Genomic DNA, 17,877 nt, shown 5'->3' with positions numbered 1-17,877 from the left:
CACGATCTGATCGGACTCGTTTAATTTTCTTTTCAAGTTGATTCTCAACTTCTGCCTTATAGATTTTAAAGTAGTGTAGAGCCTCATCTTTAGTATTTAACAGATACACATAACAATATCTAGTGGAATCATCTATCAATGTCATGAAGTATTTCTTTCCACCTTTAGTCAACACACCATTCATCTCACAAAGATCAGAATGTATGAGTTCTAATGGTGCCAAGTGTCTCTCCTCCGCGGCCTTGTGAGGCTTGCGAGGTTGCTTAGCTTGCACACATGAAAGGCACTTAGAACCTTTGGCTAAAGTCAAACTCGGGATTAAATCCAACTTGGCTAGCCGCGTCATAACACCGAAACTAATGTGACAAAGACGTGAATGACAAACTTCAGATTCATTAACATTCGAATGAATATGGTTCATGACTTTATTACAAAAATCTGCGAGGAAAAGGCAGAACATCCCTCCACTCTCATAACCTTTTCCAACAAAGAGTTCATATTTCGTAACAACTAATTTATTAGACTCGAAAACCAACTTAAACACTTCTCTACATAGAAGGGAGCCACTAACGAGGTTCTTCTTCATGGCGGGGACATGCTGCACGTTCTTCAGCTGCACGATCCTTCCCGAAGTAAACTTCAGATCGACCGTGCCAACACCATGAACAGAAGCGCTCGCGCCATTCCCCATCAATACGGACCCGTGGCCTGTGACCTGGTAAGAAGTGAACAATGAAATGTCAGCACACACATGAATACCTGCACCTGTGTCCACCCACCAATCGGTAGGCTGAAACACTGAAAAAAACAGTAAATAAATTACCGTACCCAGATGCACCATTGTAATTGTTGCCCACAATCATGTTGACAGACTTGGAGTCCTGTCCTGGCTTCTTGTACTTGTTTGGGAACTTGTTGGCCCAATGTTCAACCGAACCACAAGTAAAGCAGCCCTCGTCCTTCTTGTTTTTCTTGAAGGTCTTCTTACCCTTCTTCTTAAAGTCGGTATTGTGTTGGACACCGTTCTTTCCCTTGGGCTTGTGGGAGTTATGGTTCCTCTGGTTCACCATATTGGCAACAGAAGTTCATTCGACCCCTTTTCCGTGCGAGTCCTTTGCCCTTGAATTCTGCTCAACACTCAGATGGCCAATGACATCCTCCACAGAGAATTCACGACTCTGATGTTTCAGAGTGGTGGCAAAGTTCCTCCAGGAATTAGGGAGCTTAGCGATTATGCCGCCCGCGACAAACTTGCCCGGTAACTCGCACTTAAGAAGCTCAAGCTCCTTATGTTGGGGATCGTAGCAGAATTTTAAAATTTCCTACGCATCACCAAGATCCATCTATATGGAGTATACTAGCAACGAGGGGAAAGGAGTGCATCTACATACCCTTGTAGATCGCGAGCGGAAGCGTTCCAATGAACGAGGTTGATGGAGTCGTACTCGCCGTGATCCAAATCACCGACGACCGAGTGCCGAACGGACGGCACCTCCGCGTTCAACACACGTACGGAGCAGCGACGTCTCCTCCTTCTTGATCCAGCAAGGGGGAAGGAGAGGTTGATGGAGATCACGCAGCACGACGGCGTGGTGGTGGATGTAGCGGGACCTCGGCAGGGCTTCGCCGAGCTTCTGCGAGAGGGAGAGGTGTTGCAGGGGAGGAGGGAGGCGCCAAAGGCTGTGGTACTGCTGTCCTCCCTCCCCCCCTTTATATAGGCCCCCTGGGAGGGGGGCGCCGGCCAAGACCCATCTGCATGGGGGGGGGGGCGGCCAGGGGGGAGACTTGCCCCCCAAGGCAAGTGGGGCGCCCCCCCCCACCCTAGGGTTTCCAACCCTAGGCGCAGGGGGGAGGCCCATGGGGGGTGCCCCAGCCCACTAAGGGCTGGTTCCCTTCCCACCTCAGCCCATGGGGCCCTCCGGGATAGGTGGCCCCACCCGGTGGACCCCCGAGACCCTTCCGGTGGTCCCGGTACAATACCGGTGGCCGAAACTTGACTTCCTATATATAATTCTTCACCTCCGGACCATTCCGGAACTCCTCGTGACGTCCGGGATCTCATCCGGGACTCCGAACAACTTTCGGGTTTCCGCATACTCATATCTCTACAACCCTAGCGTCACCGAACCTTAAGTGTGTAGACCCTACGGGTTCGGGAGACATGCAGACATGACCGAGACGCCTCTCCGGTCAATAACCAACAGCGGGATCTGGATACCCATGTTGGCTCCCACATTTTCCACGATGATCTCATCGGATGAACCACGATGTCGAGGATTCAATCAATCCCGTATACAATTCCCTTTGTCAATCGGTATGTTACTTGCCCGAGATTCGATCGTCGGTATCCCAATACCTTGTTCAATCTCGTTACCGGCAAGTCTCTTTACTCGTACCGCAATGCATGATCCCGTGACTAACTCCTTAGTCACATTGAGCTCATTATGATGATGCATTACCGAGTGGGCCCAGAGATACCTCTCCGTCATACGGAGTGACAAATCCCAGTCTCGATCCGTGCCAACCCAACAGACACTTTCGGAGATACCCGTAGTGTACCTTTATAGTCACCCAGTTACGTTGTGACGTTTGGCACACCCAAAGTACTCCTACGGTATCCGGGAGTTGCACGATCTCATGGTCTAAGGAGAAGATACTTGACATTGGAAAAGCTCTAGCAAACGAACTACATGATCTTTGAGCTATGCTTAGGATTGGGTCTTGTCCATCACATCATTCTCCTAATGATGTGATCCCGTTATCAATGACATCCAATGTCCATAGTCAGGAAACCATGACTATCTGTTGATCAATGAGCTAGTCAACTAGAGGCTTAATAGGGACACGTTGTGGTCTATGTATTCACACATGCATTACGATTTCCGGATAACACAATTATAGCATGAACAATAGACAATTATCATGAACAAAGAAATATAATAATAACCATTTATTATTGCCTCTAGGGCATATTTCCAACAGTCTCCCACTTGCACTAGAGTCAATAATCTAGTTACATTGTGATGAATCGAACACCCATTGCGTCCTGGTGTTGTTAATGTTTTGCTCTAGGGAGAGGTTTAGTCAACGGATCTGCTACATTCAGGTCCGTATGTACTTTACAAATATCTATGTCTCCATTTTGAACACTTTCACGAATGGAGTTGAAGCGACGCTTGATATGCCTGGTCTTCCTGTGAAACCTGGGCTCCTTCGCAAGGGCAATAGCTCCAGTGTTGTCACAGAAGAGAGTCATCGGGCCCGACGCATTGGGAATCACCCCTAGGTCGGTAATGAACTCCTTCATCCAGACTGCTTCCTGTGCTGCCTCTGAGGCTGCCATGTACTCCGCTTCACATGTAGATCCCGCCACGACGCTTTGCTTGCAACTGCACCAGCTTACTGCTCCTCCATTCAAAATATACACGTATCCGGTTTGTGACTTCGAGTCATCCAGATCTGTGTCGAAGCTAGCGTCGACGTAACCCTTTACGACGAGCTCTTCGTCACCTCCATAAACGAGAAACATATCCTTAGTCCTCTTCAGGTACTTCAGGATATTCTTGACCGCTGTCCAGTGTTCCATGCCGGGATTACTTTGGTACCTTCCTACCAAACTTACGGCAAGGTTTACATCAGGTCTGGTACACAGCATGGCATACATAATAGACCCTATGGCCGAGGCATAGGGGATGACACTCATCTTTTCTCTATCTTCTGCCGTAGTCGGGCATTGAGCCGTGCTCAATTGCACACCTTGCAATACAGGCAAGAACCCCTTCTTGGACTGATCCATATTGAACTTCTTCAATATCTTGTCAAGGTACGTACTCTGTGAAAGACCAATGAGGCGTCTTGATCTATCTCTATAGATCTTGATGCCTAATATATAAGCAGCTTCTCCAAGGTCCTTCATTGAAAAACACTTATTCAAATAGGCCTTTATACTTTCCAAGAATTCTATATCATTTCCCATCAATAGTATGTCATCCACATATAATAAGAGAAATGCTACAGAGCTCCCACTCACTTTCTTGTAAACACAGGCTTCTCCATAAGTCTGTGTAAACCCAAACGCTTTGATCATCTCATCAAAGCGAATGTTCCAACTCCGAGATGCTTGCACCAGCCCATAGATTGAGCGCTGGAGCTTGCATACTTTGTTAGCATTCTTAGGATCGACAAAACCTTCCGGCTGCATCATATACAATTCTTCCTTAAGAAAGCCGTTAAGGAATGCCGTTTTGACGTCCATCTGCCATATCTCATAATCATAGTATGCGGCAATTGCTAACATGATTCGGACGGACTTCAGCTTCGCTACGGGTGAGAAAGTCTCATCGTAGTCAACCCCTTGAACTTGTCGATAACCCTTAGCGACAAGTCGAGCCTTATAGATGGTCACATTACCATCCGCGTCTGTCTTCTTCTTAAAGATCCATTTATTTTCTATGGCTCGCCGATCATCGGGCAAGTCAGTCAAAGTCCATACTTTGTTTTCATACATGGATCCTATCTCGGATTTCATGGCTTCTAGCCATTTGTCGGAATCCGGGCCCGCCATCGCTTCTTCATAGTTCGAAGGTTCACCGTTGTCTAACAACATGATTTCCAGGACAGGGTTGCCGTACCACTCTGGTGCGGAACGTGTCCTTGACCTACGAAGTTCAGCAGTAACTTGATCCGAAGCTTCATGATCATCATCATTAACTTCCTCCCCAGTCGGTGTAGGCACCACAGGAACATCTTCCCGCGCTGCGCTACTTTCCGGTTCGGAAGGGGTGACTATCACCTCATCAAGTTCCACTTTCCTCCCACTCAATTCTTTCGAGAGAAACTCTTTCTCCAGAAAGGACCTGTTCTTGGCAACAAAGATCTTGCCTTCGGATCTGAGGTAGAAGGTATACCCAATAGTTTCCTTGGGGTATCCTATGAAGACGCATTTTTCCGACTTGGGTTCGAGCTTTTTAGGTTGAAGTTTCTTGACATAAGCATCGCATCCCCAAACTTTTAGAAACGACAGCTTCGGTTTCTTCCCAAACCATAATTCATACGGTGTCGTCTCAACGGATTTTGACGGAGCCCTATTTAAAGTGAATGCGGCAGTCTCTAAAGCATAGCCCCAAAATGAGAGCGGTAAATCGGTAAGAGACATCATAGATCGCACCATATCCAATAGAGTGTGATTACGACGTTCGGACACACCGTTTCGCTGAGGTGTTCCAGGCGGCGTGAGTTGTGAAACGATTCCACATTTCCTTAAGTGCGCACCAAATTCGTGACTTAAATATTCTCCACCACAATCTGATCGTAAGAATTTTATTTTCCTGTCACGTTGATTCTCAACCTCACTCTGAAATTCCTTGAACTTTTCAAAGGTTTCAGACTTGTGTTTCATTAGGTAGACATACCCATATCTACTTAAGTCATCAGTGAGAGTGAGAACATAACGATATCCTCCGCGAGCCTCAACACTCATTGGACCGCACACATCGGTATGTATAATTTCCAATAAGTTGGTTGCTTGCTCCATTGTTCCGGAGAACGGAGTCTTGGTCATCTTACCCATGAGGCATGGTTCGCACGTGTCAAATGATTCGTAATCAAGAGACTCCAAAAGTCCATCTGCATGGAGCTTCTTCATGCGCTTGACACCAATGTGACCAAGGCGGCAGTGCCACAAGTATGTGGGACCATCGTTATCAACTTTACATCTTTTGGTATTCACACTATGAATATGTGTAACATCACGTTCGAGATTCATCAAGAATAAACCATTGACCAGCGGGGCATGACCATAAAACATATCTCTCATATAAATAGAACAACCATTATTCTCGGATTTAAATGAGTAGCCATCTCGAATTAAACGAGATCCAGATACAATGTTCATGCTCAAAGCTGGCACTAAATAACAATTATTGAGGTTTAAAACTAATCCCGTAGGTAGATGCAGAGGTAGCGTGCCGACGGCGATCACATCGACCTTGGAACCATTCCCGACGCGCATCGTCACCTCGTCCTTTGCCAGTCTCCGTTTATTCCGCAGTTCCTGTTTTGAGTTACAAATATGAGCAACCGCACCGGTATCAAATACCCAGGAGCTACTACGAGTACTGGTAAGGTACACATCAATTACATGTATATCATATATACCTTTGGTGTTGCCGGCCTTCTTGTCCGCTAAGTATTTGGGGCAGTTCCGCTTCCAGTGACCACTTCCCTTGCAATAAAAGCACTCAGTCTCAGGCTTGGGTCCATTCTTTGACTTCTTCCCGGCAACTGGCTTACCGGGCGTGGCAACTCCCTTGCCGTCCTTCTTGAAGTTCTTCTTACCCTTGCCTTTCTTGAACTTAGTGGTTTTATTCACCATCAACACTTGATGTTCTTTTCTGATCTCCACCTCCGCTGATTTCAGCATTGAATATACCTCGGGAATGGTCTTTTCCATCCCCTGCATATTGAAGTTCATCACAAAGCTCTTGTAGCTTGGTGGAAGCGACTGAAGGATTCTGTCAATGACCGCGTCATCCGGGAGATTAACTCCCAGCTGAGACAAGCGGTTGTGCAACCCAGACATTCTGAGTATGTGCTCACTAACAGAACTATTCTCCTCCATTTTACAGCTGAAGAACTTGTCGGAGACTTCATATCTCTCGACCCGGGCATGAGCTTGGAAAACCATTTTCAGCTCTTCGAACATCTCATATGCTCCATGCTTCTCAAAACGCTTTTGGAGCCCCGGTTCTAAGCTGTAAAGCATGCCGCACTGAACGAGGGAGTAATCATCAGCACGTGATTGCCAAGCGTTCATAACGTCTTGGTTCTCTGGGATGGGTGCTTCACCTAGCGGTGCTTCTAAGACATAATCTTTCTTGGCAGCTATGAGGATGATCCTCAAGTTCCGGACCCGGTCCGTATAGTTACTGCCATCATCTTTCAGCTTGGTTTTCTCTAGGAACGCGTTGAAGTTGAGGACAACGTGGGCCATTTGATCTACAAGACATATTGTAAAGATTTTAGACTAAGTTCATGATAATTAAGTTCATATAATCAAATTATTCAATGAACTCCCACTCAGATAGACATCCCTCTAGTCATCTAAGTGAAACATGATCCGAGTTAACTAGGTCGTGTCCGATCATCACGTGAGACGGACTAGTCAAGATCGGTGAACATCTCCATGTTGATCGTATCTTCTATACGACTCATGCTCGACCTTTCGGTCCTCCGTGTTCCGAGGCCATGTCTGTACATGCTAGGCTCGTCAAGTCAACCTAAGTGTATTGCGTGTGTTCCGAGGCCATGTCTGTACATGCTAGGCTCGTCAACACCCGTTGTATGCGAACGTTAGAATCTATCACACCCGATCATCACGTGGTGCTTCGAAACAACGAACCTTCGCAACGGTGCACAGTTAGGGGGAACACTTTCTTGAAATTATCATAAGGGATCATCTTACTTACTACCGTCGTTCTAAGAAAATAAGATGCAAAACATGATAAACATCACATGCAATCAAATAGTGACATGATATGGCCAATATCATTTTGCTCCTTTGATCTCCATCTTCGGGGCACCATGATCATCTTCGTCACCGGCATGACACCATGATCTCCATCATCATGATCTCCATCATCGTGTCTTCATGAAGTTGTCACGCCAACGATTACTTCTACTTCTATGGCTAATGCGTTTAGCAATAAAGTAAAGTAATTTACATGGCGTTATTCAATGACACGCAGGTCATACAAAATAATAAAGACAACTCCTATGGCTCCTGCCGGTTGTCATACTCATCGACATGCAAGTCGTGATTCCTATTACAAGAATATGATCAATCTCATACATCACATATATCATTCATCACATCTTCTGGCCATATCACATCACATAGCACATGCTGCAAAAACAAGTTAGACGTCCTCTAATTGTTGTTGCAAATTTTTACGTGGCTTGTATAGGTTTCTAGCAAGAACGTGTCTTACCTACGTAAAACCACAACGTGATATGCCAATTTCTATTTACCCTTCATAAGGACCCTTTTCATCGAATCCATTCCGACTAAAGTGGGAGAGACAGACACCCGCTAGCCACCTTATGCAACTAGTGCATGTCAGTCGGTGGAACCTGTCTCACGTAAGCGTACGTGTAAGGTCGGTCCGGGCCGCTTCATCCCACAATACCACCGAAACAAGATAAGACTAGTAGCGGCAAGAAGAATTGGCAACATCTACGCCCACAACTGCTTTGTGTTCTACTCGTGCATAGTAACTACGCATAGGCCTGGCTCATGATGCCACTGTTGGGGATCGTAGCAGAATTTTAAAATTTCCTACGCATCACCAAGATCCATCTATGGAGTATACTAGCAACGAGGGGAAAGGAGTGAAACTACATACCCTTGTAGATCGCGATCGGAAGCGTTCCAATGAACGAGGTTGATGGAGTCGTACTCGCCGTGATCCAAATCACCGATGACCGAGTGCCGAACGGACGGCACCTCCGCGTTCAACACACGTACGGAGCAGCGACGTCTCCTCCTTCTTGATCCAGCAAGGGGGAAGGAGAGGTTGATGGAGATCCAGCAGCACGACGGCGTGGTGGTGGAAGTAGCGGGGATCTCGGCAGGGCTTCGCCGAGCTTCTGCGAGAGGGAGAGGTGTTGCAGGGGAGGAGGGAGGCGCCAAAGGCTGTGGTACTACTGCCCTCCCTCCCCCCTTTATATAGGCCCCCTGGGAGGGGGAGGGCGCCGGCCAAGACCCATCTGCATGGGGGGCGGCGGCTAGGGGGGAGACTTGCCCCCCAAGGCAAGTGGGGCGCCCCCCCACCCTAGGGTTTCCAACCCTAGGCGCAGGGGGGAGGCCCATGGGGGGTGCCCCAGCCCACTAAGGGATGGTTCCCTTCCCACCTCAGCCCATGGGGCCCTCCAGGATAGGTGGCCCCACCCGGTGGACCCCCGGGACCCGGTGGTCCCGGTACAATACAGGTGACCCCCGAAACTTTCCCGGTGGCCGAAACTTGACTTCCTATATATAATTCTTCACCTCCGGACCATTCCGGAACTCCTCGTGACGTCCAGGATCTCATCCGGGACTCTGAACAACTTTCAGGTTTCCGCATACTCATATCTCTACAACCCTAGCGTCACCGAACCTTAAGTGTGTAGACCCTACGGGTTCGGGAGACATGCAGACATGACCGAGACGCCTCTCCGGTCAATAACCAACAGCGGGATCTGGATACCCATGTTGGCTCCCACATTTTCCACGATGATCTCATCGGATGAACCACGATGTCGAGGATTCAATCAATCCCGTATACAATTCCCTTTGTCAATCGGTATGTTACTTGCCCGAGATTCGATCGTCGGTATCCCAATACCTTGTTCAATCTCGTTACCGGCAAGTCTCTTTACTCGTACCGCAATGCATGATCCCGTGACTAACTCCTTAGTCACATTGAGCTCATTATGATGATGCATTACCGAGTGGGCCCAGAGATACCTCTCCGTCATACGGAGTGACAAATCCCAGTCTCGATCCGTGCCAACCCAACAGACACTTTCGGAGATACCCGTAGTGTACCTTTATAGTCACCCAGTTACGTTGTGACGTTTGGCACACCCAAAGTACTCCTACGGTATCCGGGAGTTGCACGATCTCATGGTCTAAGGAGAAGATACTTGACATTGGAAAAGCTCTAGCAAACGAACTACACGATCTTTGAGCTATGCTTAGGATTGGGTCTTGTCCATCACATCATTCTCCTAATGATGTGATCCCGTTATCAATGACATCCAATGTCCATAGTCAGGAAACCATGACTATCTGTTGATCAATGAGCTAGTCAACTAGAGGCTTAATAGGGACACGTTGTGGTCTATGTATTCACACATGCATTACGATTTCCGGATAACACAATTATAGCATGAACAATAGACAATTATCATGAACAAAGAAATATAATAATAACCATTTATTATTGCCTCTAGGGCATATTTCCAACACCTTAACATACTACGCTAATTGCAGAAAGATTTACGTATAACGCTAGCATGGCTAAAACAGAAAACAGTAGGAGCGGGATAAACGAGTGATACCCTCCAGTAGGCCATGCAGAGGCCGCGGCTTTGGTGGCAGCAGCGGCGTCGACACAGACATAGAGGAAGTAGACGATCGGAAGCGAGCAGTCGCGTAATCGCTGCCCAAAAACCTATTCGCCCCTCACCCCGTACAGGAACCAGAAGGGCGTGGTTTTGGAGTCACCGGCGGCAGCAGTAAGGGAACGACGGTGGGGGTGCGCGTGGAGCAGATGTGATCTGTTCGTGACGGCTAGGGTTGGGAGACACCGCGCACTTATATAGGGATCCGACGTCTCAGATCACGCAACCCGCGGCACGTCGTGACGAGGCGGACGGCGGAGGAGGAGTGCACGAGGGCCTCTTCTCTTCTCAAGCTCCAATAGCATGTAGAAGAAAAACCCTTATAAGGAGGTCCAACTCCTCTTCCACTTCCGGGGTGGGACTAAACTTCCCACTACATCTAGTGCCATATAACCCACATGGGCCCTTAGAGATTTTTCAGAAATTGCTATATGGACCTAGAGCCCATCTCAAATTTCAGCATGTTGTAGGGGTGTTCAACCGGCACAGCGAAATTAACATACATAGCGAACAGAGATATAATTATTTCAAAAAAATATCAGGAAAGAGCCATTTCCAACCAAATGAGGTCTGCCGGCCATTTAATGAGGAAGGTGGTCTTCATTTCTCTTGTGTAAAAATTTGACGCCCAATTTGGAAGCTTTTGAAACAACACAGCTACAATCACTGGATTTGGAACAAACCATCCACACCGTGCATGAATACCCCTAATTTCAAGTGTTGCTCCAATCAGTGATAATACCAATATATTACGAACTGTATCACTGGTATCCATGTTTGATATTGGAAACGTAAGGCAGCTGGGACTGAATATTACAATGCTGTATCAAGTAGTGTCATTGGCCTTAGGGAATTGGAAGTGTTGAATTGTTCTGCACTCCTCAAGGAAACACACCTAAAAAAAATGAGCAGCCAGGATACTGTGCTGAATGTAATACTATATTCGATTGTAAAGTGCAGCAGTAGTATGAATTATGAAGCTACCTAGGATTTTACCTTGGAAGTGCAGACGGGTGCAAGATCCCTCATGGTAATGATGGAATCACTGAATATTCCTCTCTCCTTTCGTAAACTATAGCTAATTTAATTCATTCTTTAATTTGGGACAAGGAAAAGCCGCAAGTAATGCTGGAATAAATATGGATTTTTTTGGGGGTTTATTTTACTGCTTGCTGCATTTCTAGAGTCGTGCAAAACGGCATATCAAACACAAGAGAAGAAAAATACCAACGAAGGAAAGAAAACGAGCTATGGATTCTCAGCCCTCGAATTTTTGATAACTCAAACGTGACTTTTGAAAATATTTCAAGATAAAGTAGCATATGTTAACTGAATAAACTATCAGTTTTTACTCCGATGTTAATAGATTTTTAATGCGTTAGTACTTTCTGGTCTTCTTATGTCAATTGCTCTTCCATTTAAGATTAGTTTTATTTCAGAGATGCACTCAAAATTGCTGTATTTACTGAACTCTACAAAGAAGCCATTCTGTTCTTATTTTTTAACCAACTCGCATCGTGTAACTCAGAGCTGAAGTAAACAATGTACTCAGTGAGGACAAAGGATATTCTTGCATCTACCTTTAAGGAGCCTACCTTGATAGATCCACTTGTAACTTTGGAATGAACCCGACACTGGATTTTGCAGGTCTCAAAGATCAATCGGCAACTGGACAGAAACAAGGGGCTGTTCTTGGACAGTCCCCCGGACCATGTTGGCACTAGATAAATTGAAGCTTCTCTTAATTTGCTTCCCGACATACGAGGAAGGCTCATCAGGTAAGACGCGATGATGCTAAACAGGTATAGGAACATGACAGTTTCTGAATTCTGAAGAAATTTCACTTCAACCTGCATACGACGTGCAATGGATTTCACTTCAGGTTGAAGTGAAATTTTTGTAGGCCCTCTTCACCTTATGATTTGTGAAAATAAGGGTTTGCATTTTCCTCACCAATTGCTGAATACAGTGTGCCCAACTGACCAAGGCTGGACTGTTCCTCTTTTCTTTCCCCTTTTTTTCTTAGGAAAATAGGCGCAGCGCGCTAGTAGTATTTATTGCCAAAGAGGGCCCTGTTAATTTATCTCCAAAACGAAAACGAAACTAGTAAACCTGCAATGTCTGCTGGAAAAAATCAATGCACAACATCCTGAATAAACCTGCAATGTTCCGCGGAACAATAATAGTATTGGCAGCCTGGCATTATTCATCCTAGGGAATTCTGGGCCATATTATAAGGCAAAGCTTGCAAACCAGGATGTGCCATTTGGGGTCAATTCATACAACATCAAGGCAGGATCAGTGACGGGTGGGGGTTGGGAGGCAGACTCTTAAGCAACTGTTCATAACGGCATCTCCAATAGATGTAAAATTTGATGCCCTAAAACGATTATAGGGCAGGAGGGAGGTTTTTGGGCACCATGGCTGTTGTTGCTTTAACGGATGATGTAGAATTGGTGTCCAAAATTTTTGGCTTTCCTCTTTTTTACTCCACAATTGCATACACATTGAAACACAACATGACATGTCGTTGTATCTTATGATCCGGCCTGGAGCAAAGGATTTGACCTGGCCGAGGTGGCTAGTCGGACTGACGACAAGGGTGATGCCGATGAAGACAAACATTTGCCCCGGTGCGAAGATTGCGTCGGAGCCGATCTGAGCGTTGGTTCGAATTCCCATTGAACCGTGACGATAACCTAGCAGGACCTGCATGGGCCACCACTGTCAGAGCTAAATCTGGCAGATCCCTTGGTAGGGGCTCTAAGCTAGGTGTCTTGGGACCATGGTAACAAGGACACATATCTTCCTCAGGTTCAGATTCTCCAAGGAGATACTCCCTCCGTTCCTTCTTAGTTTGCATATAAGATTTGGTCAAAGTCAAACTTTGTAAAGTTTGACCAACTTTATAAAAAAATTAGGAAAACCCTTCAGTCCCGCCGGCTGATTCACTCGGGGAATCGGCCTTGCGCGCTGCCGTTCGATCAAATGTGATCAAATTGTCAGAGCATCGCTTTTTTTTTTTGCAAGAAAGTCGGAGCATCGCTTCCCTCAATCTAGTTCTCCAATCGGTCATGGCGTACGTATTCTCTCCCCCAAAATTTCCATGTGGCGTTGCAAGCTTCCTCTCTATTGCACGAAAATTTTACAGTTTTTCAGTAACATTAGTCATGTTGCAAAGCTTTCTCCAGTTACGTTATATGAAGGTGAAGTCTGCCCCCATAAAAAATATCAACATCTACAGTACAAAAGTTATATGTTACGAAATTTAATTTTATCATCTACTCCCTCTATAAACTAATATAGGAGCGTTTAAATAACTAAAGTAGTGATCTAAACGCTCTTATATTAGTTTACGGAGGGAGTATCTAATAATATTGATTTCATAGTATAAATGTTGATATCTTTTCCTATAAAGCTAGTCAAATTTTACAAAGTTTGACTTTTGATCAAATCTTATATGCAAACTAAAAAGAAATTGAGGGAGTAAAACATTATGGGTGTGTTTGGTTGACTGGGTAGCTTCACACTGCATCGCACGGAGGATCCGGGCTGAGTCTGGCCTGGCTGGGCTGATGCAAAAATGGATTGAGATGCATGTTTGATGGACTGTAGGGTATATGTGCACCGGCGATGCTGTATACAACAGATATTGTTTGATTGACTGCATTAGAACTTAATTCCATGGACAAGAAAACAAGCGAACAAATCTGAACCTGCTGCTGCTTCTTCACGCATTAGACCTGCTGCTGCTCTTCGGGGATTAAAAACAAGTCGCACACCGAGGACTCGTGCCGGACGTTAGTATTGTTGTAGCTCGTCATGGTCCGGCGGTCCGGTCGAGCCCGCTTTTGCTTTATTGTGTTGGAGCGTGTACAAAATACAAAGTACATCGCACCTTTACGAGCCGGCATGGACCAACTTTGACCATCCTTTACCGCAGCCCACACTATGTAGGACGCGAACAAACAGTAGCCACCGTCGAGGACAAGCCAGCAGCACGGCTCACCAGCAGCAGGGTGCGCAACAGCTGCACGGTTGCCCAGGCCTTGCCGAATGCGAATCGGGCTCGACATATCGGCCCAGAAATGACGGAGCAGATTCTCAATGAATACCTATCGCTATGGGCGTCAACCGCACGAGTCCAGCTTGATCCTACAAGACACGATGAAGTGAAATGGACCTGGGAGGTCACCGGTTCATTCTGGACGTGATCGGCCTACGCTGCTAAGTTCTGGGGAAGAGCGGTTTCACCTTCAGCAAAGTTCACATGGCACTCCAAAGCGCCGCTGCCTGCCGCTTCTTCATTTGGCTGGCCATCCAAAATCCGTGTTGGACCTCGGATCGCCTTGCACGGTGCGGACTAGACCACTAGGAGCAGTGCCCTCTGTGCAGCCAGGGAGAGGAAAGCATCAATCACCTTCTGCTTCATTGCATATTCGTGCGGGAAGTGTGGACTGCCATTCTCCATGCTATGGGCAAGCCAGAGTGGATGCCAGAGACGAATCAAACCCTCACGGAATGGTGTGTGGGTAGGGCCACGAGCGGGAGCCAAGACCGGACGATCAACACCGTGCCCATCCTTGCCTGTGGGAAATATGGAAACACCGCAACGCGGTCATTTTTTACAGAGTTTTGCCTTGTAAGAATGCCGTCATACGTAAGATCACCCAAGAAAGACGCATGTGGAAGCAAGCGGGACTGCTCAAGGGCGATCTAGGTAGTTTCTTTAGCCAAGTGGAAGGGTGGGCTACCGCGGCAACTTAGCTTGTATAGGGTGTGGCCTCTAGTAGGGTGGGAGTAGCGTTCATCTTTGTAATGTAATGCTACTGTGGAGGGGCTTTTTACCCCCGCCTTCTTCTTTATAATATAGTACGCGCACTCGTGCGTATTTGAGAAAAAGCAGCACGGCTCACCTGTTTTCAATTGATGAGCCGCTTGAACATCCAAAACCCGTCACCGTTACACTTCACACCTATATAAACCCCTATTAGACTCTGACGGCGATGGCAAGCGCGACATGGCCTAAAGCATTGCTGCCATAGTCACCCAAGAGACCATGTTGTGCCCAGTGTGGCCTTCTCCTATCCCTTTCCCTAGCAAAATCGAAGAGGAACATGACGAGAGAGAGTTCTGGGAGAGAGTGTGGGAGTATTCCGAGTGGGTCGAGCGGGACGAGCACCGTAAGGACGAGCGGATATATTCCATTCCTTTACAGTACAAAACGACAACAAAAAGCAAATGGAACGAGCACGAACAATGGAGCCAAGGGGCTACCGACCTAAAACAGAAATGGTATGCGGGCCGATGATGAACATCACACTTCTTGAGGTCGCAGAACATGGCAGGTTGTACATCCGTGTGGGAAGGGAGAGGCTGGAGACGTGGTCGCTAGAGGGAATGGGCGAAGGACCCTTCGGAGTAGGAGTTCCAAAGCGAGCAAGAGGGATGTTAGTGTGCACGGCGTCTCAAGGGCATAAAACAACAAACTTATAGAAAAAAATGCAACTACCTTGAGAAAAGGTCGAAACACCCATGAAGCACCCCGACTCACACAAGCCGAGCACCGCCTCGTCTATCCCCTCATGGGGCAGCCTTGACGACCGGTTTCGTTGCTCAAACCTTAAGCCAGCTCGCACGAATGAAACGACCAAGCCGGAAACAAACAAAGTTGCACCCTGCGCGTACCAAGGTCGGGCAAAACGAAATGGCTCGGCAGGAGGTGAACGACACTCACCCCGAGTCGGGCGCACGCGCGTGCCTTGCTCACACGAGCGACGCAGCCCTGTAGGGGCGAATGACGCTGACAACCTGGCCCAGGCTCACCTGTCGCGGGGCGGCTCAGTGCGCAGCAATATGGCGCCCACTGACATGACGATAACCCCACTGACACGACGATAACCCCACAGGAAGGTGGCCCCAGGAACGTCCACTACCCACCCCAAGGAATAGAAATAGGATCCACAATCATGTCACCGAGTTGTGGATCCTCGAGGAAAACCAGCCGGGGGCGGGGCAGCCACGGAGATGGCGGGAAGCGTGCCTAGGAGACATCGATGTGACGCGCAGGTGAAACGGACAACACGGATGTCACTCTCGCGGCAAAGCCCCAAGGAGGCGGGTACTCACCATCCTTTATACTAGAAGTAATGAGATTTGATTGGATGAAACATGAATTAGAGCAATTATATTAGAATTAAAATTCAAAATAGCAATATTTTTTTGTTTGATTATTATTGTATAGTTGCAAAATATTTATTTGATTCAAACACAAGCAGCATCCACATATGACAGGTGCTCATAATCCGTTGCACTTAGACCAACAAAAATAATGACACTCACCCGCGAAAAAAAAAGAATGACACAATAAAAGAAACACTAAAAACAATATCACAAACATTCACGTAGCGCTTTGTAACACAAGGTGCAACACTGATTTTATTTTGAACGACCACGCGCAACACTTACGTAATGCTGCCACAGGTCACTGACGCATGCACGCTGAATCGGCCGAGTGGGCAGTGGGCAGTGACTCATGGGTTGACGTAGATGTCGAGCTCCAGCAGGTCGGGGCGGACGGTTTTCCACAGCACGTAGCCTTTCGCCATCCGGAACTGCCCTGTGCCGCCGACCACGGCCAGCTCGCGCACCGCCACGCCGGTGTCGTCGCGCCCCATCACGGTCACCGAGCTCCCCGCGTAGGTCCCCGACGTGAGCACCACGTTCATGGTCACCATCAGCTCGAACCCTCCCTTGGAGGAGGCGACGATGTACTGCCCCTGCGCGCGCCCCACGGCGGCCGACGACGCCGACGTGCCCTCCGTCAGCACGTCGTCCATCACCACCGTGTTGCCGAAGTTGCCCCGCGGGCCGCGCACCACCATCATCGCGCTGTCGCCCATCACGTCGTGCATGTACACGTGCAGGTGCGCCGACGCCCCGGCCGCCGGCCGCGGCGCCGCCACCGCCAGGATGACGGCGACGGCTGCGGCGAGCGCGAAGGACGTGGGGTTGAGCTTGAAGCAAGCCATGGCCGGGATGAGTGGAAGACTACAGCGCTTGCTAGTCCGTATCACTGCTGATGCAGCACGTTCGGGTTTGTTGTTTATATACAAAAACAGTAGGATTGCGTCTGTGGTACTGGGGATTTGGGGGTCCCTGGTCCCCTGGCTGGCCCTTGATAATGGACATGAGGTGTATTATTTGTCGATCCAATTGCGCTCCTGTGCACGCCAGGTTTTAATTGTCGCATTCCATTATTTACACTTAAATGTAGAACAAAAAATTGGTTGATGCCTCTCAAGAAACAACGGAGAACGTTTGTCTACATTGCATGAACGAAAGAGCGGTTGATGCGTCGGTGCCCATGCATTGCTGGCCGTAGATCAGAATGCAGTTGGGTGAGCTGTCTTGTCAGTATTGTCTCTCATGATCGACTAGATCGAGATCTACGAACAGCCATACATCATTTACATGTTATAATCTCCAACAAAAGGGGTATACATATGATGTGACTGTAACTTGTAAGATGTTCGTGGCATCCAAATGCATGGTACGTACGTAACTGATGGCGAGTACAGTTGCTCCTAATCTGTTCAGTAATTTGTCTGGTGATTGCATGTCTTCTTGTCATTTGCCTTCTTTACATGCTATTGTACCATGGGAGGATCGAGTGAACAGACGCATGTGCACAAGGCACGACAGTGACAGTGA

At 47.5% G+C, this 17,877-nt stretch overlaps 1 protein-coding gene across 1 annotated transcript; it reads right to left on the bottom strand.

Annotated features, from left to right (window-relative positions):
• Nucleotides 1-16,459: 16,459 nt before the first annotated feature.
• On the bottom strand, nucleotides 16,460-17,260 carry LOC109766703 (dirigent protein 1). The gene has a single exon (XM_020325484.4). It carries the CDS (start codon nucleotides 17,193-17,195, stop codon nucleotides 16,698-16,700), a length of 498 nt encoding a protein of 165 aa, XP_020181073.1. The 5' UTR covers nucleotides 17,196-17,260; the 3' UTR covers nucleotides 16,460-16,697.
• Nucleotides 17,261-17,877: the final 617 nt, after the last annotated feature.

This window comes from Aegilops tauschii, chromosome 5, assembly GCF_002575655.3.
Source record: "Aegilops tauschii subsp. strangulata cultivar AL8/78 chromosome 5, Aet v6.0, whole genome shotgun sequence".
Taxonomy (NCBI): Eukaryota; Viridiplantae; Streptophyta; class Magnoliopsida; order Poales; family Poaceae; genus Aegilops; species Aegilops tauschii.
This window is presented reverse-complemented; position numbering and strand designations above follow the sequence as displayed.